Source organism: Scylla paramamosain, chromosome 26 (genome assembly GCF_035594125.1).
Source record: "Scylla paramamosain isolate STU-SP2022 chromosome 26, ASM3559412v1, whole genome shotgun sequence".
Taxonomy (NCBI): domain Eukaryota; kingdom Metazoa; phylum Arthropoda; class Malacostraca; order Decapoda; family Portunidae; genus Scylla; species Scylla paramamosain.
Window position 1 is genome coordinate 1,182,501 of NC_087176.1, and position 22,139 is coordinate 1,204,639.

Sequence of the window (22,139 nt, forward strand, 5' to 3'; positions counted from 1 at the left end):
CAGGCCGTGTTTCTGCCGCACCGTGAAGTAATGCCAGTCAACCTCACTCTGCAGCAGGATGGGATTGAGGCCTGGGATGTCACTCTCAGGCGGCGGCAACCCTCCAGCCTCCAGCAGCAGCACCCGCCACTCTTCCACCTCCGCCAGCCGCGCCGCCAACACGCCCCCGGCAGACCCGCTTCCCACTGCCCGGGAAAAGAGTTGGTTTGTTTCCTCAGGTGAGACAGGCAACAGATCAAAGATGTGAGGGTGTTGTGCCTAACCTTAAGAGTCCGTGGCAGCTTGGAGGAGGTGGAGGTAGTGGAGGAGGTATGTGGGGGGTGGTAATGGAGGAGGAGATAGTTGCGGAGGAGGAGGGGTAAGGGCGTGGAAAAGTAAAGGTGAGAAAGGGTGATAATGTAGTAATAAAGACGATGATAAGATGAATAATAAGAATACGAAGAACAGTAAGAGGAAGAAACTAAGAAGGAATAATGAAGAAGGAAGAAGGGCAATGAAAAGTAAAGGTAAAAAAGATGATGTAGCAATAAAGAGGGTGATAAGAATACGAACAGTATTAATACGAAGAAACGAAGAAGGAAGGGGAGGAGGAGGAAGAAGGGTATGAAAAAGTAAACGTTAGAACAAGATGATAAATGAATAATATGAACAAGAATACGAACAATAATAAGACACAAAAAGAGAGAGAGAGAGAGAGAGAGAGAGAGAGAGAGAGAGAGAGAGAGAGAGAGAGAGAGAGAGAGAGAGAGAGAGAGAGAGAGAGAGAGAGAGAGAGAAGGAGGGAGGAGAGAACGGAACATATGAAAGAAGTAGTCAGAAAGAGATAAAAAAAAAAAAAAAAGAGAGAGAAGGAGAAAATTAACAGTTGAAACGAGATATAAGGAGGTCATAAGCCCCTGCAGAGAAAGATAAGGAAGTAGGAACAAGATCGAGAACAAGAACAAGAACAGGACGGAGCAACATCATCAGGATCTTGAACTACGCCACCAATAAGAACAAAGAAAATAACCATAATAACACTCATCACGGAAAAAGAATACCATAGTAACACTTTGGCGAGATTCTGAAAGACAATATTGATCGTAAAAACAAATGCAGTGTCCATATAAGTAAGGAATATTTTAGGAAGGGGAGCGAGGGACACACACACACACACACACACACACACACACACACACACACACACACACACACACACACACACACACACTCTCTCTCTCTCTCTCTCTCTCTGTCTCTGGCTCAAAGTGATTTTTTAGAGGGAGAGGTAGCGTTCACTTCGTATTTTTTGGTCAATAATAGCTAATTGAAAACCTCTCTCTCTCTCTCTCTCTCTCTCTCTCTCTCTCTCTCTCTCTCTCTCTCTCTCTCTCTCTCTCTCTCTCTCTCTCCAAAAAAAAAAAAAAAGACACGAACACAATTTAATTTCACCTCTTCTCCCTCCCTCCCCCCATCTCTCTCTCTCTCTCTCTCTCTCTCTCTCTCTCTCTCTCTCTCTCTCTCTCTCTCTCTCTCTACTCACCCACAATGAAGTCATAATGGGGAAGGAGTTTATCTGTGGCGTCCATGTGCGTGTAATCCTCGCGGCCGATGAGTCTGGACAGCATGATCACAGCAAGCCGGATCAGAAGGCCAGGCAGAAGTCTCGTGACGGCTAGAATTCGCATGGTTCAAGCTCCCCGTAGCCTGTTTTTCACTGTCACTCGCGTACAATCCCTTGATATCGACTGCAGAGAGGAAGTAAAGAAGAATGAGAAGCAAGAAATGGGGAAATGAGAAGAGGAGGAGAAGAAAGATGAGAGGAGTGTTTGGGATCGTTTGAAGTCTGATGAAAGAGGGAATGAAGGAGAATGAAAGAGAGTGAGGTAAAGAAAGGGGAAAAGGGAAGAGGAAGAGACGGAGAAAGTTGAGAATGAGATAACTGGAAGAAAAAGGAGGATATGAAGATAGGGTAAGAGAAATAGAGGAAGAAATTATGGAAGGGAGAAAAAAACAGCTCTCTCTCTCTCTCTCTCTCTCTCTCTCTCTCTCTCTACCTCGGCCTACTAATGACGTGACCTTATGTAAATTTCAGGAAAACATCTTGACCTTTTCCCCATGCCCTCTGACCCAAGAGGAAAGTATCTAATGATGAAGATCGAGAGACAGGGAAAAAAATAATGACAAAAGCGTTAAATCAAGTCGAGATTCCACGTAGAGCCTCGACATTTTTTTTTTTTTTTATCATAGGTTTGTACTGCAGAGAGAGAGAGAGAGAGAGAGAGAGAGAGAGAGAGAGAGAGAGAGAGAGAGAGAGAGAGAGAGAGAGAGAGAGAGAGAGAGAGAATACTGCTCTTTCCCTCATTTCCTTATCTTTCTTCCGATTCTTCGTTCATTCTTACAGTTTCTTTCTCTCCTTCTTTCGTTCATATTGCAAATCATATCCCCTTCATATTCCTCCTCCTCCTCCTCCTCCTCACCACCACCACCACCACCACCATCCTACACACAATTCAATCCTATTCTCTCCTATCCCTTTCTATACTCTCCCCAGCCGTGCCCTTTGACTAATCATCTTATTTAGAGTCCTTTCTAGTCCTACTTTGGGTCCTGGACTGGTTGAGGACTTCCCTAAAACGAGTTTAGTTCGGCTACTTAAGATCTCATAAATTCAGGTCGCTGTTCTTCCTGGGAAAAGTATGTCCGTTAAGTTTTAAATGACAGGATGGACGTCACCGTCTCTTCGGTAAACATTTAATCTGATTTGCTGATTTTATTGGTACGATTGTGTTGCCGTTTTTTGTGAGTTAATTGAGTGAGAGGAACAGTAATCAGGTGTGGTGTTGCGTTGACTTGACTCTCTCTCTCTCTCTCTCTCTCTCTTATATAGTGCTAATATAATTTTTTAATTACATAACTGGTTTCTTCAATATTTTTCTTTACTTTCTTATGAGAAGGATTATAAACTATATTAATTTATGCGTGTCACACACACACACACACACACACACACACACACACACACACACACACACACACACACACACCAAAAATCACTACTGCTACTGCTACTATTACTGCTAAGTACTACTCCTACCACTATCACTAGTAAAACTTGCCTTACTTGACACAGTCCAACTTAAAACTACTACTACTATTACTGCCAGTACTACTACAACTACTACAAAAACTCGCATTACCAAACACTAAAAAAATCTCGCACGGAAATAACATAGAATAGAAAACGGTAAGAGAGGACGAACTTAACGAAAACAGACGGGCGGAAGAAAACGAGAGAGAGAGAGAGAGAGAGAGAGAGAGAGAGAGAGAGAGAGAGAGAGAGAGAGAGAGAGAGAGAGAGAGAGAGAGAGAGAGAGAGTGCTATGAGGGACTAAAGGAGGAAAAAAAAAAATCTGAATTCAACGTTCACTCAACATTTACTGGAGAAGGAAAAGAGATGGTTTGTTACGGTACGGCTGATCAGAATGTTGTTGTTGTTGTTGTTGTTGGCGGGACCGCTTCTTGTCGTGTTAGCAGTAGGTATATTCTCAAATGATAGAAAGGTTAAGGCAGATTATTAGGTGGTCTCTCTCTCTCTCTCTCTCTCTCTCTCTCTCTCTCTCTCTCTCTCTCTCTCTCTCTCTCTTAGCTACTTTTTGTATCTTCCTGTCGGATCTGTTCTTCTATTCTTAACCTTTATTCTTTCGTTTTTCTGTTTCTCTCTCTCTCTCTCTCTCTCTCTCTCTCTCTCTCTCTCTCTCTCTCTCTCTCTCTCTCTCTCTCTCTTCCTCTTTGCATTACTCTCTCTCTCTCTCTCTCTTCACGAAAAGGTTAATGACGTAGTGAGATTTTTACACACACACACACACACACACACACACACACACACACACACACACACACACACACACACACACACACACACACACAGATGATTAATTAACTTCCTCGCAAGAAAAATCATTAAAACTAACTCACAATATTGCTTACTCAAGATCCTATTTGGATTTTGTTAATATTTCATATTTTTTTTTCCATCTTTGTCTTTCTTTCTATCTTTTGAAGATGAATGTTCAATGTAAACCTAACCTACCCTACCCTACCCTAACCTACCCTAACCTAACCTAGCCTAACCTAAACCTAACCTAACCTAACCTAGCCTAACCTAACCTAACCTAACCTAACGTAACCTAACCTACCCTAACCTAACCTAGCCTAACCTAAACCTAACCTAACCTACCCTACCCTAACCTACCCTAACCTAACCTAACCTAACTTAGCCTAACCTAACCTAACCTAGCCTAACCTATAAAAGCGTACGTATATTATTTCCTGTTTTCTTTCTGCTTTACCCTTCCTTAACATCAACAACAAAAAACAATAATAAATAAATAAATAACGAAAACAAGACTAACATCAATTAACGTTCACATTATCAAAACAAATATGAATTAAAAATGCTGAATAATACTGATCCGTTTCGATCCGAGGTCTTTGTTAGTTTAGGCTGAGATTAATTTAGTTCTTCCATCTCACTGCTGATCTCTTCACTGTGCTGATCACGATTTGAAAAGCATCATATTTTCTCGTGATTAGCAAGCTCTTTTCATATCACTCATAACACTCAAACATCCATTATTTTCTTTCATCTCTTTCGTAACCAGTCACTTTAGATGATCTTTTTCTTCCCCGCCTTTCTATAACTCCCATGTGTAACAGTCCCCTGTCCTCCTACCTATCTCCCACGTGCAACATTCCCAGCCTTTCTTTATAATCTTCCACGAGCTGTTCTGTCTTCCCATGTGTCTCCCTTGCAATGTTCTAGGTCTTCCCAGTCAGCCATCAGTTACCTTAGTTCGCCGCGACCTGTCCTGTCCTCCCCCGCACTGGTCGCCACGTAAAGTTACTCAAGACTGACAAGGTACCGGGAAATAAAAAAAACAGACATTTTTCCTGTTTTTGAAGTGAGGTGTTGCATTGTGGAGGAGGAGGAGGAGGAGGAGGAGGAGGATCTGATAGTGAAAAAGTAGGAATATGAGGAGGAGGTCAAGGAGAAGTATGGTTTGATGAAAGAAACTGAGGAGGAGGAGGAGGAGGAGGAGGAGGAGGAGGAGGAGGAGGAGGAGGTGGAGATGTAAGCATAGAAAGACGATGTTGTGACGATCTTCCACCATCATCACTACCACATATCATCCACTCTGAACATCCCGGAACCAACAAAGCCTATGGAAAAACATATTCACGCCACACCACACACGCGGAAGGTGATCCACACACACACACACACACACATCACACAAGCACATTCACAACGAAACTTTCACGCAAAAAAACTAAGAAAAACTGGAGGAGATACAGCGGACTGACCTACTGCGCGCTCAGTCAGTCCCAGCCGCTCACTCCCTACTTTAGAGAGAGTCTTCACTGCACGGACGCCTAAGCAAGACTGCCCTCAGCCTGCCGCGCCCACCTATCCCCACGCTGGTCACCTCTCGGGTAGCGCAGACGCGGGCTCGAGTATAGCAAGGCGGGCCAACAGGAGGGAACGGCAGGAGAGGAGAGGTGTTGGGACGAAAGGGAAATACGTAATAGACTAGTAGTGTTCAGGTTGTTTGGTGTTCATGATGCTTTAATTTATCTCGTTTTTTTTTTTTTTTTTCAGATTTCGTGTTTGGTTTTGTGGTGTTTGAAAGGTGCTATTGTGTTGGTGGTTGTGGTAGTGGTGATAGTAGTAGTAGTAGTAGTAGTAGTAGTAGTAGTAGTAGTAGTTGCAATAGTAGTAGTAGTAATAATAGTAGTAGTAGTAGTAGCAGTAGTCAATTATATTATCGGTCATACAGACAGACATACAAGTGAATCAACTGATGTTAACACACACACACATTATAATTTTTCCTCACTCTTCCTTTTGTTAGGATTGTCATCCTGTTAAGGTCTACGCGTTCTCTTTTTCCCTTACGTGTTATTCATTCCTTACCTTCCTATCTTTCATTTCTTTCCTTATTCTCGCATTTTTTTTTTCCATATATCCCGCTTACACACTTTCCAAAACTTACGAAAGACTTTAAAAAACACACACACACACACACACACACACACACACACACACACACACACAGAGAGAGAGAGAGAGAGAGAGAGAGAGAGAGAGAGAGAGAGAGAGAGAGAGAGAGCATCATTATCAATTCGGCGCTGTAAGGTTGAGCCGGGCAGTGTAGCCAGTCTAGTGCTCAACCCTCTAGCCACTCACATAATTGCAATCTGCGCGATGCTTATCCGACGATACTTATCTTCCCTTGTGGAATCAGATAGATAAAGGCACGGAGATTAGGAGAGAGAGAGATGGAGAGAGTGGGAGAAAGGTGAAGGACTCAAGAGAGGAAGAAAAGGAAATCAGAGCATCGTTTTTATCTAACCTCGAATTCTGTACATATAAAAGCTTTCATTTTGCGCAAGATAACACGATAACCATCTCATGCCTTGTGGTGTAATGCGTGGAAGGCGTCCGCTGATGATAATAAGACTAATAAACGCTCATTCAGGCAAAACGTTCATAGTTCAGGAGGCGGGGAAAAACATTGACGTCTCTCAGCACGAGTGACTGAGATTTGGGTACGAACATTGAACAGCGTGACGATAGAGTGTGGGGAGTCTGCGTGGTTCTTGTAGTGCTCTGGCCGACCACTTATGAGGGAGGAGGCTGAGGTGAGGAGAGGCTACTCGTATAACCACTAGCTAAAAAAGGAGGCTGGAAGGGGACAGAGATTAGAAGAGGAACTAATAGAAGCTGAGGAATTGCGGAGAGGAAGCCGAGGAGAGGCTGAAGTGATGAGTGGGACTAATAGAGGCTAGAGGGAAGATAGAATTATGAGAACAGAGGCTGAGATGAGGTTGAGAGAAGGTTAAGAGGAGGCTGAGGTGATGATAAGAAATAATAGACGCTGAAGTAAGGCTGAGAGGAGACTTGAGTGGGGATTAACAGACTACAGGAAAGAAAATAAAGTACTTCAGCTGCATTCTGTTTTTCATCTCACTAACACATTCCAGATCCCCCCAAAAATACACAAGGCATACAGTGTAGTTAAAATATCTCCTATCATAATCCACACAAACTAGGCCAGCAATCTACTTTAAGCTGTATCACGCCAGCGATACAACTACAAGGTCGTGTAGAGCAAGGGTGAGGTGTTAGAGTGAGGCCAGTATTTTGAAACGCTCGACTCTCTCACTACGACTATTTTCAAAAGCCACCAGTTAATAACATAGAATTCTTGTTAATCTTTCACTAGAGCCATAAAAAAAAACATCCCTAGAAAACCCGTGTACCTTCAAATAGAGCCTTTTGAATGTGGTGGAGATACTGCGGCGCAGAGGTGCTTCAAAATAAGGTGCGAAATGTGGAAGCCTAACCCGGGGTCGCAAACTGGACTGGCCCGCGGCGAGGAGGACACGGTAACTCGTGTTTTGTTGTGCGAGTACTGTGAGGGTGGCGGAACCTGTACCTTGGTGTGTACCAGTGTCGGAACTACTACTACTACTACTACTACTATTCTCTTTTTTGCTTTCTGTTTTATGTTATTATTTCACTTATTTTTAATGTTCTTATACTATGTTCTTACACTATTTTCTTATATTTCTATTCACTTTCTTACTTTCCTTATTTTCTTATGATGTTATACAGATACTGCTACGTGTGGGCCAGAAGGCTTCTTCCAACTTCCCTTATGATTATAATAATAATTATAATAATATATATAATTCTCTTATAATTCTCTTCCCTTCCCTTCTATGCTACCCTTCATTCGTGTCTGCGTGGTATACTGATCCACTTCACTATCTACTAAATCTAATCTTTCTAATCCAAGCTGAGACAATTGGCGAACACATATAACTATCTTAATCCGAATCAACCAGATAAACACTTCACTTATTGCTTGAAAAACAGGTTAAACTGAATAGCAGTGAGCGAGTCCTGAGCTGAGCGTCACCCTCACAGACGGCAGGGAGCACCAAAGACTGCATATGAAAAAGGAAACAGAAATAGAAGGCAAGGAATAGGAGGAACCAAAAGAAGGATGGAGGGCACAAGACATCTGATGCACGGCAAGAAATTAATGGCACAAGACTGCATTATAGAAGACACTTATGCAAACAAGGCATACATACACAAGACGCCATAAAGAAGACACAAAGGAAGAAAAAAGACGACATTGGTATATAGAAGGCACTGATAGAAGACAAAGAACACACACACACACATACACACACACACACACACACAATAAATAAATAAATAAAATTAAATAAAAAGCTACGTTTTGATAGGTTACATAGAGAACACCAAGTCACCAAATCTTATTTCTGCTAGAGCTCCTCTCATCATCTCTCCGTTTTCTCTCATCACGGTAATCTTTCAGCATCTATTAACTTATTTCATGACATTACTTTATTCAAAGGTTAAGAGACAGAGAGAGACAGATTCTAGCTGTGTGACAGAATAGTTTTGTCCAAGCCGGTACCTTAAATGTTACCTGTCTGTCTGTCTGTCTGTCCGGCACCGTAAAATTTCCTTTCTCTCGCTCATTCTAGTTATTTTTTCCTCCGAACTCCTCCGAACCCCTTTCATTTGCCAGGATCCACCCTCCCCGTCCCTTCTCTCTCTCTCTCTCTCTCTCTCTCTCTCTCTCTCTCTCTCTCTCTCTCTCTCTCTCTCTCTTCGGGTGACGGGCAACACCTGTGAATGGAAATTAGCTTCTTGTACAAGGCCAAGATAAGCAAGAACCAGCGGTGCAAGAGCTGAGTTGATTTTGAAATGTGGGAAAAACTCGGCTGCCTGACTGACGAACTGACTGATGGAATGACTGACTGACTGAATGATGCACTGATGAACTGACTGCCTGACTGATGGAGTGAGGGACTGACTGATTGATGGACTGACTTCCTGACTGATTGATGAACTGATTAACTAACTGATTGTGTGAGTGACTAATGATTAACTGATTGACCGAGTGACTGGTGAACTGACTGCCTGACTGACTAACTGATGGAGTGATTGATAGAATGATGCACTGACTGATTGCTGGAGTGACCGACGGATTGTTTGACTGATGGACTGGTGGACTGAATGATGGACTGACTGCCTGCCTGACTGATGGACTGGCGGACTGAGGAAGTGACTGACAGTCTTCGCCAGGACGCAACAGCTGGGATGACAATGGAAGAGGTCAGCTGTGATAATTAACCTATTCATGTATTGTGGCATTGATAGAGTATTATTAGAGCCGTCGTGTTCCTTGGTCTGAACAGGGAAAAAAAAAAAGTTAGATAATATAGGAAGCTGCAAGAAGCTGTCAGGTCCCCCATGTGATAAGACACGCAGCGCTCACCTTCCTGACTGCCACACAACACTCCCCAGTAGGTTTGGCTCCTCCTCCTCCCACTTGCAGTTATCGCAGAATAGTTACCAGAACAACACAGTAAGGACCTGAACGTCTATTGCTGTTTAGACATCTTTTGCATTCCTTTGTATTATTCTTTCATAGCTTGGAGTTGGAGATAGAAAATAAAGGGAGGGAAGTGAAGGAAGAGTTGGAGGAGGATGAATAGGAAAAGAAGATGAGAGAGAGAGAGAGAGAGAGAGAGAGAGAGAGAGAGAGAGAGAGAGAGAGAGAGAGAGAGAGAGAGAGAGAGAGAGAGAGAGAAGGTATGAATTGTTTTAGTTGATCTCCTCCCTTAAAATCAACCGTCGCCCTTCATATGGAAACTTTTACATGCCAATACGTTAATCCAACAAGGATCGGGAGAGATGGAAGGCTGAATGAAAAAAAAAAAAAACATCCCCCGGTTTATGACTGTGTGTGTGTGTGTTTGTGTGTGTGTGTGTGTGCCCCGGCTACATTCAGACAAAGGGACGAGGGGTCATGTGAACTCCCCCTCTCTCTCTCTCTCTCTCTCTCTCTCTCTCTCTCTCTCTCTCTGCAGTCAGCAGCGTTATTATAATAGTGAAGTGGTTGTTGGTTAGTTACCTGGATGTGATGCCAGTGAGTGACATTAGTAGAGAGGGAGTGGACGCCAGGATGAGTGCGGAGTGTGGAAGCCAGCAGGAGTCATGTCACGTAGGGAATGGGGAGTGGGGAGGCGAGGAGGTATGTATATTATGTAGGGGGTGGGGTAAGGGGAGTGAGGAAGCTAGGATATTTATATTATTTGACATATTATTTGGTAACATGTCAGGAGGACGAGGCAAAAGAGGAAAATAATTTCACGACAATATTTAGCTTGGCTTTCTTTGCTGCCATGTCTTTCTTTGAAATATTTGATGTATTACAATGTGTTTAGGTATATTTTTTGGGCGTTTTAGTATGTTTTAATTTGTTAAGGGATGTTGTAGGGTGTTTTAAGCGTGTGTTGAATGTGTTTTGGGGGTATTATGGTGTAGTGGGTATTTTAAGTGTGTTTTGGGTTTATTATAAGTGTTTCAAGTGTATTGGGGATGTTTTTGGTATATGTTAAGGATGTTTGAATATATTTGGGTTGTATTACGTGTGTTTTGATGTATTTGGTGTATTTTGAATGTGTTTGGAGATATTTTGGGGATATTTTAGCTGTATATTTGGTGCTTTTAGGGTTATTTTCGAGTGTTTAAGATATGTTCAGGTGTATTTCGAGGTGATTGGGGTGTTTTGAGTGTTTTTAGGGAGTTTTTGTAGTATGTTGGTGATATAAGAGTTGCTTTGGGATGTTTTGGTGATGTTTTAGGCATGTTGGTAATAGTTATTGGGGGTGTCAGGGAAGAGGCGAGGTGCTTCATGTAAGCCAAAAGATTTTGATGTCTTGTGGAAGGGCTGCGATGTTAGAAGCGTCATGTGTGTTATAGCGTACATTTTGATAAATGAAAATACTAGATATATGGGGGAAGTGGAGGTCTGGAGGGGGCCCCACTGAGGTGTAGGGGTACGAGCAGTAGGGGTACTGGAGGTATTAAGTATGGGGACGAGTAGGGGTGGGGGGGAGGTAAATAGAGAGATATATAACAGATAGGCGTAATTCACTTGTCCCTCAGTACTCGGCAAGCCTCTTTCTCTGGTGGTGGTGAGTGGTGGTGGTAATTAAATGAAGGAATATTTAGAAGAAGAGGAAGGAACTGAGAAAATAAGATCGTATGGATTAATAGTAGTAGTAGTAGTAGTAGTAGTAGTAGCATACTACTACTACTACAACTACTACTACTACTGCTACTACGACGGCGACGACGACGACGACGACTGCGACTACTACTAATAATAATATACTTCTAAATAATAGGTAAATAAAAAGCTCGAAAACGTGTATAATAAATACTTTTTTCTGAGTATTTTTTTTTCTCAGTTATGAATAGTTTTCGTGTACATTTTATTCATTAATTTTATTTATGTATTTATCCTAAGACCAGGATCAACTCAGTATGAGAATGAAAGAGTGAAGACAGGAAAGGAATGGATGGTGTTGTTGCTGGGACTGTGTAAAGAGACGAATGAAAGGATGATTGAGGCGGTGATAGAGTTTCTGGAGAGAATGTGGCGTGCCAGATGTATGAACAATTAGGATAGAGGATGCTGTTAGTTTCTCTTTTTTTTCCCCCTTCTACAGGAGTTGCCGATCCAAAGGCCTTGCTCAGGAGTGATCCTGTGCTACCTGTACCATCAACATCAAGATCAAGATTTATAATTTGCCTCTCACATCACTAACCTTGCTAACTGGGGGCTTCCGCTATGCTATCCTAACTGGTAAAATTGCAGTTTAACACAATACATTCTATCCTCTTTTTTCCCTTTCTCTGTCAGTAACAAGCTTGGATGGAAAGTGGCATTTTAGAGTCAGGGAAGCCAAGTTATGCCAAATTTGGACTTTCATGAAAGGCTAAGGATGAAACACTGAAGGTTGTGGTGATAGGTAAAATTATCTATCACTCCTTGTCAGTTTTCTCAGTGTTGGTGCGGCTTTCAGTTATAATTTCCCTTCATTTTCTCTCTTGATTGGCTTATTCAGCTTATCTGCCTTAATCCGACAGCTTCTGACATCTACACTCTTTCTATTTTACATGCATTTCTTCTTAACTAGTTTTTTCTGACACTTTTAAATAACTTTTTTTTTTATTTGCTAGCTTATTTAATTTATCCATCTTAATCTGGCAGCTTTCAACATTTATTTGTTCTTTTCTTTCCTTTTGGCATGGAGAAAATTAACATTAATTCCTTTATTTTCTCTATTTAGTATATTAACACAAACCTTCCTTTCTGCATTATTGACTACTATTATTTTGACAAGCATTTCTCATAGCATTCATTGTCTGTGTAGGGGTTGGGTGTGGCTGTGAGTAACATGTGTTTTCCTCTTTACTTCAGAACAAGTTGAAGTTTATGGGAGCTTGTAACGACATTGACCGGGCTGTGCTGAAGTGTCTGGATGCTGAGGTGGGTCATCCTGAAGTGTGTGATAGATTAAGTTATGTTATGTTCAGATAATTTCAGTTCATTTATTTTCAAAGGGCCAGAGACTAATGAATAGAGAAAAATGGTCACCTGAACAGAATGGCATTGTACCAGGAGTGAGTGTCTGTATAGCACCAGATGCAGTGTACTATCAACAGAGGTTGCTGTCTTACCTGTTTTTCATTTACAAGTTGGTGATGGCCTGCTTATGTAGTTTTTCTGTGTTCTTTTAGCTTGCACATTACTGAGTCAAAAAGTGTGTCACTGTTTTGTGAGGCCATTAACTTGCATAGGCTGGCCCTATCTCTAGTTCATTAAAGTACATCAGTAAGTTTATACTTATGTGATCACTATTAGATATGGTAAAATCAATTAATCATAGGTTCATTAATCATGCTGTTTTTAACCTCTTCATCTTTCGGGTGCCTCGGCATCAGGACAGACACTGTCTTGCTCGTGACCATAGATGACAAAAGCCGGTTACGCAGCCTCACGAAGGGTCACACCAGGGGCGTTACTATGGACAGTGTGGGCATTGGCATTGGTGCTGGCATTGTCAGGAGCAATGCTATAGGCCTGGGTGCCTTGGCTATGACAAGGCAGTAATGGGAGGAGAAGGGGATAGAGAACACAATGAAGGAAGACAATGAGATTGAAAAGATGGATGTAGACTTGAACCACATGGAGAAGGACGATAGGTTGTGTCCACCGTGAGAGGGCACAGAACACCCCAAGATGATGTACTCCAGCCTGGACAGCAGCGACCATGTGTGTATGATGGTGCACCGTGCATACCAACAAACTGTGCCTGGTGACCCTCTCTGCCAGGCACCATGCATTAGCGCCCAGCTAGATCACACAGATAAAGAACAGGTGTTTGGAGGGATGGCAAGGAGGGGTAGAGAGAGAGAGAGAGAGAGAGAGAGAGAGAGAGAGAGAGAGAGAGAGAGAGAGAGAGAGAGAGAGAGAGGGAGGGTAGAGGGTAAGTAAAGGACTAGTAACCATGGTGTGTGAAAAAGAAGAATGTTAAGGAAGGAATAGAGGGAGAGAGGAAGGATAGAGGTTTAAGATGACAGTAACCAGGAGGTATAAAAGAAAACAATGTTAGGGAAGGAATAGAGGGAGAGAGGAAGGTTAGAGGTTAAAAAACAGAAGCAGTGTGTTTAAAAGAAATGTGTCAGAGAAGGCATGGAGGGAGAAAGGAAGGGTAGAGGCTATAAGTGAGAGCAGTGACCCTAGTGTGTTTAAGAGAAGGGTGTCAAAGAAGGCATGGAGGGAGAAAGGAAGGGTAGAGGCTATAAGTGGGAGCAGTGACCCTAGTGTATCTAAGAGAAGGGTGTTGGGGATGGAATAGAGGAAGAGAGGAAGGATAGAGTTTATATAAAGAAAAGCAGTGACCCTAGTGTGTTTAAGAGTAGGGTGTCAGGGAAGCTATGAAGTGAGAAAGGAAGGATAGAAGTTAAAAAGTGTAGCAGTGACAAAGATATGTGAAGGAATGTTTGTTGCATTGATGTTGATATTGATAGACATGTTAATAATCATAATTTTAAACCTCTCAGTAACACCTCACCCAGCCACACATTAATGCAAAGACTCCTTCACTTCCTTCACCCACAGTAACACTTTCACCAGTCATTCAGTCATCCAGTAATTAAAACATCCCTTCCTCTCCTCCTTTTAAAGCATCACCCAGTAATCTCCTCCCCCCTCCCACACATACACACAGCAGTAACACTTCACCCAATCATTCATTTCTCTTCATCCACACACCCCAAATAGCACCAGGGCCTCACCCCTCATTAGCTGGCAGGTGAGCTATGAGGTGGGCAAGTTTAAGCTTCTAGACAACCAATTTCAGGGAAGGCAGGTGGGGTGCCCAGATGATGGGTCTCCAGTCATCTGTGTGCATCATTACCTGTGCTGACGGCTCCAGGCATCTTGTGGTGGCTGGCATACATGGCAGGCTGGTGGAGGTGTGTACATATGTGTGTGTCAGTGTTTGTTTGTACCAGATTATTAACACTTCTGTGCTGTCAGAATAGTTTACTAGTTTACTATTTTTTTTCATGCAATTCTTATACCTCTGCTTCCCACTACTCTTGTCATTTTAATTGCATTTTTTTTTTTATGTGCCTATTGTTCTACCAGAACTTTAACTCTCCTTGGTGCCTCAGGTCGAGTGACTGCTAGCCAGTGCCAAACAAGTGAGGGAGAGGCTAGACGCTGAGGGCTTCCTGGTTTTCGTCCTGCTGCCTATCAAGAAGAGAGAAGGCTTCCTCAAGTGCCTTATCACCACCAAACAGTACCAAGAGATGTGCTCCTGAGATGCCTCCTCCCGCCAACTGTTGTTTCTTGTATTTCTTAGCTGTTGCTCTGCTGCTTGTTGTTTTGTCATGTCCTCAGTTTCCTGGGAACCTTTTGAGTCATTACTTTGCTGTATGTTCTCAGTTTAAGCTCTAGGGTCATTGATTTATTATTTTCATCATTGTGTACTCTTATTGTTCTCTTCTCAGTCAGTTATGAAGTTCTAGTTACACACTGATGAAAATGTTATTGTAAGTGTTGAATCAAGTAATGAGCATCATAACACATTCATTCCCACTCTAAGAAGAATTTTTCCTTCAGTCTCAGCTCCTCCACTCTGCTGCCAATCTAAGAAAGCTAAATAGATTCGCAGCAGATGAGAGAACTTGAGAATGAGGGAAGAAGCTAAACAGACAACATTCCTCCCTCAGTCTCAGCTCCTCCACTCTGCTGCCAGTGTAAAAGATTATCAACAGATCAGAGGACTAGAGAGTGAGGGAAGGAGCTGAACAAAGGAAGTGATGCTTGACTTGCCACCCAGACAGCACACTCCTTCACTTTGTTGTTGTTGTGACGGGTCTGAGCCAAGCACAGTGCATGGGCAGTGAGGAAGCCAAGTGCTCGTATGTTACTGCCATATATTGATAACTTTGGAGGTTGTCTGTTGTTATTTGAGAGGTTTTTGAAGGTTGTAGATTTTTAGATTACTGTCAGATAGTGTTAGTTTAAGATTAACTGATGGTATTACTTGTAGATTAATGTCAGATGTTTTACAATTTGGTTCCCTGTGGTTAGTGGTGTACTTCAGAGATTTTTGCAGTTATAGTGTTGTTAACTCCTGTATTTGATAGATTATTTTAAAGTTAGTAATGATTAGTCTGATGTTCATAACTTGGTGGTTTTGTGGATTTGTTAGTGTACTTGAGGTTGTCGTAGTGATACTATTAATTGTGTGGGCTGATTTCAAAATATTTCAAGCCTTATTTGTTTAGTTAATGAATATGTATTGCTATTTTCTATTACCCTCAAGTCTTCCATAAGGGGACCTGATGAACTGTAAGCCACACAGTACAATACATATAACATCTAAGTGAGTTAAATATTAGAACCCATTATGGAGGACATGAAGGCAATGCAATACAGTACAATAGAAAACCACAGAGTTATGAGAATAGACATGTGCAGTAGTGACCTATTAGTACTTGGCTCAGGTCTGGATGGGAGGATGCCAGAGAGAAATGTATTGGCACTTAGTTAAAGGAAGGAATAATAAATGAATAGGAGTTATGAGTGGTATATGTGGATGTCACCAGAAATCACAAGATGTACACACAGGAAAAATCAGTTTATTGGATTTTGGATTTGTTGTAGTTATGCATAAAAATGAGAAAAATTAATAAAAACCAAATAAATATCAATGTGGGGAATTATTTCCATCTGGTAGTCTTACTTTCTGGCTACACTGCCAAAAAAAGGACCAGCATGTGAAGACTATCCCATCCCTCCCCAGACACACACACGCACACACACAGAATGAAGGGGCATGACTGTATGGCGAATATGGGCTGGGCGGCGGAAGCTGGGGGCGTCTTGTTGTAGAGACTTGGAGGGGCTGGGGATGTCTTGTAGGGGCTGGGGATATCTTGTAGAAGCTTGTAGGGGTTGGGGATGTCTTGTAGGGGCTGGGGATGTCTTGTAGAGGATTGTAGGGGCTGGGGATGTCTTGAAGAGGCTTATAGGGGTTGGGGATGTCTTGTAGAGGCTGGAGACGGCTGACGATGGTTTGGAATTGGCTTGTATGGGCTCGGAATGGCTGGTGGAAGTTTGGAGAGGGTGAGATGGCTTGTAGGGGCTGGGGTCGGCTTGATATGGCTGGGGATGGCTTGAAATCACTCTGGTTGGCTGGCAGTGGCTTGGGCAGGCTAGGAACGGGTCAAAGCTGCAAAAAAAGGATCCTAGTATATAAATGTAAAAAAAAAAACCACCTACCTCAAATAATAATGGTCAGAGTACAGTGGGTTTCGTGTGTAATTGGAAGTGAACACCAGTCATTCTCTCTCTCTCTCTCTCTCTCTCTCTCTCTCTCTCTCTCTTTCTGTCTGTCGGCATAAGGAGAAGGGTTGCCACTTCCTTGCTCTGCCGTCTTTAAGTTTTCATTCACAGCTGACCGGTACCCATTTTAAGGATGGGTGAAGCCAGCAGCAGGCAATCATCCCAGAAAAACCTCGGCCCTCACCAGCATTCGAACCCGGGACATTCTGCATTGTGGTCAGACACTCTACTGAGCTACCACACTCCATTCAACGCACCATTATTTCTCTACTTTTTCTTCTTACTTATGTGCACGTCTTATGTGAAGTAAAGGAAACCAGACAAAAACCTTCCTATCATCTACATATATACCGAGCCGGTAATCTAGACGGTGACCCAGACAAGCAGCACTCATACACACACGCACACTTAGCCCCTTATTCTGAATCATTTCGGTCTCACTACGACTACTACCAATGGCCAAAGATGATTAGCCGGATTCTCACGAGTATTTCTCTTATTAATAACGTACAAATCTAGTTAATCTCGCTAGAACAATAAAACCACCCTTATAATCCAGTGTTACTTCAACTAGAGTCATTTGAAAGTAGTGGAAGTGCGGTGCTGAAGTGTTCCGTAATCCTGCTCGTCAGTCCCCTAGTGGAGAGTGTGAGCATGTGTGGTTTGTGTGACTGGTGAACATTGAGCCGGACACTGTGATAACGTATCTTATTATCTACTAAAGGATTGTTCGATAAGATACAGTTACAATTTCCAGATAGAGGTGGCTACCATACACCCTCTACATATGCATGAGTATACAAACTCTTAAATCACTGTGTTTGAAATGTCATCTTCTATTGATCGTTCCATATACGTACGTGCGTGTTAGCCAAACTGACAGTTCTTACGTATATGGATGGGGATAATGGGAGGATGTAGGTTTGCATGCTTTATACATCATAGCCTTGCTGGCTTCTTCATATGGTTCAGAAAAGTTGGTGGGTGTGTCTGCCTCTCTCAGCTGTGCATGAGTGTGGTGCGGTTGGTTTAAATACCCCTTTAAATAGTGGTTGAGTTACGTTTTATTCGGCGTATCACACGCTCCTTTTTTTCAAATCTGCTTCATGACTAGAAGAGGAGGTCGATAGGGAGAAGAAGGAGGAGTAGGGGTAGAGAGGGAGGAGGAGGCGGAGTAGGGGAAGAGAAGGAATAGCAGTGGAGGAGAGTGTAGGACGAAAAGGAGAACAGTAAATTCCCTTTGAAATAGTGGTTGGGTTACGTTTTCTTTGGCGTATCACATGTTCCTCTCGCTTAAATCTCGTTCCTGATCGCAGGAGGAGGGGCAAACGGGTAGAGGGGAAGGAGCAGTAGGAAGAGGAGGAGGAAGAGGACAAATAGGACGTAAAAGAGAACGGAGAAATACAAGATAAACCTATACAGTCCACGGTTTGATGAGGAGTGGGGGCAAATAAACAAGAAACAAGTAAGAAGTAAATAACGAGGCCTGTATTCTAAAACACTTTGCTCTCTCGCCACAACAATTTTCAAAGGCTCCAGAGATGATTAGCTGGATTCTCAAGGGTGTTTCTTCTGTTATTAATAAAGGAGTCTTGTTAATCTGGCACTACAACAGTTAAAACATTCTTAAAAACCTGTTAACTTCATCTATAGAGAATTTAGAGGGGGTTCGCGCAGAAGTATTCCAGAACATGCTCCCAAGAACGAGTATCATGATAAAAGGATGAGAAGTAACCGTGCTTTCTCCATCAGGCACCGAATTTACTGGGTTAGGTTATATTTAAGAACGAAAAAGGAGGAAATTAGTGAAGCAGGCGATCATTGGAAAAGACTTAGTAATCAAATCTTTGGTGCTAAGTCGGTAGGGATAAAACTATGCACGTGTTACTTAGGGAATTTCCTCTTAAGTCATTATGTCTTCACGTGGCACCCCCTGTATAAAACATTCGTACTTTCATTTAGCCATCATCTCTATCCAAAAATTTATCTAGTCTTTTAAAGCTTCCTATTCACTCCCTATATAAAACATTCGTACTTTCACCTAGCCATCATTTTTCTCCATAAATTACCTGGCGTTTTAAAGATTCCTATTCACTTCTTTATGCTCCCTTGTTCCTGTGTTCTGAAGTGTAACAAGCTCAACACCTCCCAGGCTGGACGGCCTTGCACATAGCCGCGGTGTACGGGGCAGTGGACGTGGTGGTGCTGTTGCTGAGTGCCGGGGCTGACACAGAGGCGAGGTGCAAGTCAAGTAGAGTGGAGTGAGGTGCACGTGTTGGTTTACTTGAGTATGTGGGGCGTAATTAATTTTGTAATAGCGTTTGTGTTTCTCTAGTGTTTTTAACCCACTTATATCACTTATTCATCTGTATATTTAGTTTATATTTCTCTGCCTGCTTATCTACCTACCTGACTATACCTATGTAGTATGTACGTATGAATGTATGTATTTATGTACAGTACTCATCTATGTATCTATGTATGGTTCATATTCTGAAGCGCTTTGCTCTCTCGCCACGACTGTTTTCAAAGGCCACAGAGATGATTAGCCGCATTCTTTAAAGTGTTTCTCCTGTTAGTAATGTAGAAATCTTGTAAATCTGTCACTACAACCATAAAAACATCCTTAAAAACCCGTATAACTTTTTTAGAGCTGCGGCGCAGAAGTGTTTCAGAATATGGTCCAGCATGTGCATCTATCATAACAAGTCTTCAGAAAGTAGCTCTTTGTCACAGTAATCAGTGGTCATGTGATCTCCAGTCGGCAGGAGCGCGCTGTCGATGGCATGCCGCGGGATACAGCACGGCGTTGCCAAGTCTCTGGTGGAGCGAGAGGCGGACACTTCAACAACAGTCTCCTTAGGTAAGAAACCGATACGCCCTAGACCCGCTTTCTCTTCACCTCGTAATGTTGGACGCCGCTCTTTCAGGCCGCCAGTGCTGGCTCGCTGGAGGTGGTGAGGTGGCTGAACGAGACGCTGGACGCGAACCCCCGTGTAGGAGTGAACGGCAAGCTGGCTGGGGAGCTGGCGGACGAGAAAGGCTACACGGAAGTGGCGAGATACTTGAACGACGTCAACACGTCCTCTAAGCTAATAAGACGCGCAATTTCAGTGATCAGCATCATTATGCAAACAACACACAGTTTATTTCGTCGCACACTGATAGGCATACGAGTAAAACATACTGCCTAACACAAACATTAACTTTTTCAAGTTACACATATGAAGGCAGGGCGTCCATAGTGCAGACTTGAGCAGCTGACTTTGGTAAACAAGGAAGTCTTGTCTTTGGCAACACATCCACCGCATTCACACTGCGGGCACTTGCGAGGCCGTGAGTGGATGAACAACAAACATTTCGAAGAAGCCAACTAGCTCGTTAGCCAATACATCTATCTATTTACCCAACCTATTCATCTATTTATCTGTCTATCTAACTATCTACCTAGATATATGATTTGATAATTTTGTGTATTTATTCATCTGATTTGTTCCTCACGCAAGGTGGCGGGACCGGCCACGCCCAGTGAGCGGTTCAGTGGCATGGCAATACAAGACAGCAAGAAATTGTCTCCTAGCGCCGCCAGCCTTCATGGGCCACCCTCGGTAAGTCCGCTGAGTCATTCTTCCGTGGCGGGCGTGACCACGGAATGAAAACAAGGGGTTTTATGATCTCCATCTGACAATTAGCAGATATAGATAGTAGTAGTAGCAGCAGTACCAGTAGTAGTGGTAACAACAACCTCCCTACAGGATAGTGGCAGTAGAGGCAGCCCTGCACCTCTGAAGGTGAGGCACAATCGCTACATGTCCAACCTGGACCTGACGTGTACGATACCACCACCGACCCGCCCGACCTCGTCCTGCTCCTCATCTACAGAAAGTTTTCCAGGGAGGATATATCGGAGAGAAAAGGCGCGGAACATGACTCTGTAAACTTGTTCATTGTGTTTGTGCAGATGGGCTATGATGTGGAGCTGTACGAGGACCTCAAGAAGGAGGACAACATGCGGAGAATTAAGGAGTTCAGCACTTCGGAGCGTCTGAAGAAGGTTGGTGCACCATCGTGGTGGTGTCTTCCCACGGTGGCAACGACCCGTTTTCCTTCACGACCTCGGATGGGCAAGAAATCAACGTGCACCACTTGCATCAAAGCTTCATCAAGAACCAGAGCAGAGAAGTTCGGCAGATGGCGAAGATTTTCATCTTTCAGTTCTGCCGTGGCAAGATCCGTCCCATAATAGAGGAAAACGGTATGGATCATGTTTCCGACGACATTATCAGCTTCTACAGCACCTCCGACGGGTTCGTCGTCTACGAGGAGCCTCAGAGTGGCAGCGTCTTTTTGTCAGTAGTGTGTGAGGCCGAGCGAGCCTGCGAGGACAGCCTGGATGATCTGTTTCGGCAGGTGCAGCGCAGGTACAGATTGGAGTGGCTGGGCACCACGCCTGAGAAACAAGACCTTGGTTTTAGCAAGAAATTAAACTTCAATTCTCGACTCAGAAAGTATAGCGGTAATCGCGCGCATATAACACTCGTGTCCAGTTAGTGGGTGACAGTTGTAGCGTTCCAAGGACTGTTTGACTTGGGATTGTTGGGTATACTAGGAAATAAAATATAATAAAAAATAAAAAGCTTATCATCGTGTGTGTGTTTTCACATACTTTGAGCTAAGGGCCATTCTATGGTGCGTTATTTCCCAGGTTTGCAAATGTTGCAGGAAAATCCAAAGTTGCAGAGGAATGTAGTATACCATGCTATACAGAAGTGTGAATTATTTTCTTTGAGAGAGGTCAGGTGAGGGTCTAAATGAGGTATCAAAAGCATCAAATACCTTATCACTCCCTGAAGGAGGGGAGAGGCCACATACCAAAACGGATGCTGGAGAAGCAGACAGGAATGACCTGCCACAGTTGGGGTTTGGTTATCTGAAATGATACAAGCGATGGTCTAAATGGATTTATTAATTCTGTCATTGAGAAGTCAGATCTGACCTGCAAGTTAGTGCCTCACACCTGTGCTGAGGTAACGTTCAATGAGGTATTGGGCAGAGTCATCTACTGCACATATATGTATGTTTAATGTGTGTGTGTGTGTGTGTGTGTGTGTGTGTGTGTGTGTTTGATAGGCAGAGTAGAGCACATGCTCCTCAGTCCATGACGTGTGATTTGTGTGACGCCATGGTCTTTTCCGCCAATAATATTCCTGGTCTGTGCCGAGACAGACACGTCGCCGTGTAGACAGGCGGGAAGCGTCTCCAAGTAGAAGGTCAGCTTAGATTGAATTAGGCTGTCTCAGTGACCGCCTGGAATAAGACGTGTGAATTTTAATG

At 43.1% G+C, this 22,139-nt stretch overlaps 2 protein-coding genes and 2 long non-coding RNA genes across 4 annotated transcripts in view; 2 read left to right on the forward strand and 2 right to left on the reverse strand.

Annotated features, from left to right (window-relative positions):
- The window catches only part of LOC135113542 (glucose dehydrogenase [FAD, quinone]-like), a 27,611-nt gene extending 22,185 nt beyond the window's left edge, over window positions 1-5,426 (reverse strand). The window contains exons 1-3 of the mRNA XM_064028793.1: window positions 5,347-5,426; window positions 1,523-1,727; window positions 1-185 (exon numbers count right to left, since the gene is read on the reverse strand). The exon at window positions 1-185 is cut by the window's left edge and continues 18 nt beyond it. Of these exons, the coding sequence (XP_063884863.1) occupies window positions 1-185; window positions 1,523-1,667 (330 nt within the window). The 5' untranslated portion in view covers window positions 1,668-1,727; window positions 5,347-5,426. The remainder of the gene's footprint in view (window positions 186-1,522; window positions 1,728-5,346) is intronic.
- A 5,627-nt stretch (window positions 5,427-11,053) lies between these two features.
- LOC135113547 (uncharacterized) lies at window positions 11,054-16,171 on the forward strand. Its single transcript, XR_010274874.1, has 5 exons — window positions 11,054-11,283; window positions 11,608-11,744; window positions 12,363-12,431; window positions 14,308-14,422; window positions 14,624-16,171. It is a non-coding gene; the product is annotated as an uncharacterized LOC135113547 (long non-coding RNA).
- On the reverse strand, window positions 16,084-17,549 carry LOC135113548 (uncharacterized). Its single transcript, XR_010274875.1, has 2 exons — window positions 17,371-17,549; window positions 16,084-16,692 (listed from the first exon to the last, which is right to left on the reverse strand). It is a non-coding gene; the product is annotated as an uncharacterized LOC135113548 (long non-coding RNA).
- Window positions 17,550-18,880: 1,331 nt separating this feature from the next.
- Window positions 18,881-21,452, forward strand: LOC135113546 (caspase-1-B-like). Its single transcript, XM_064028799.1, is given in 6 exon segments — window positions 18,881-19,093; window positions 19,567-19,668; window positions 20,312-20,413; window positions 20,561-20,600; window positions 20,603-20,860; window positions 20,863-21,452. Coding segments are annotated over 4 exon segments (855 nt in total). The 5' UTR covers window positions 18,881-19,093; window positions 19,567-19,668; window positions 20,312-20,350; the 3' UTR covers window positions 21,357-21,452.
- The last annotated feature ends 687 nt before the right edge of the window (window positions 21,453-22,139 follow it).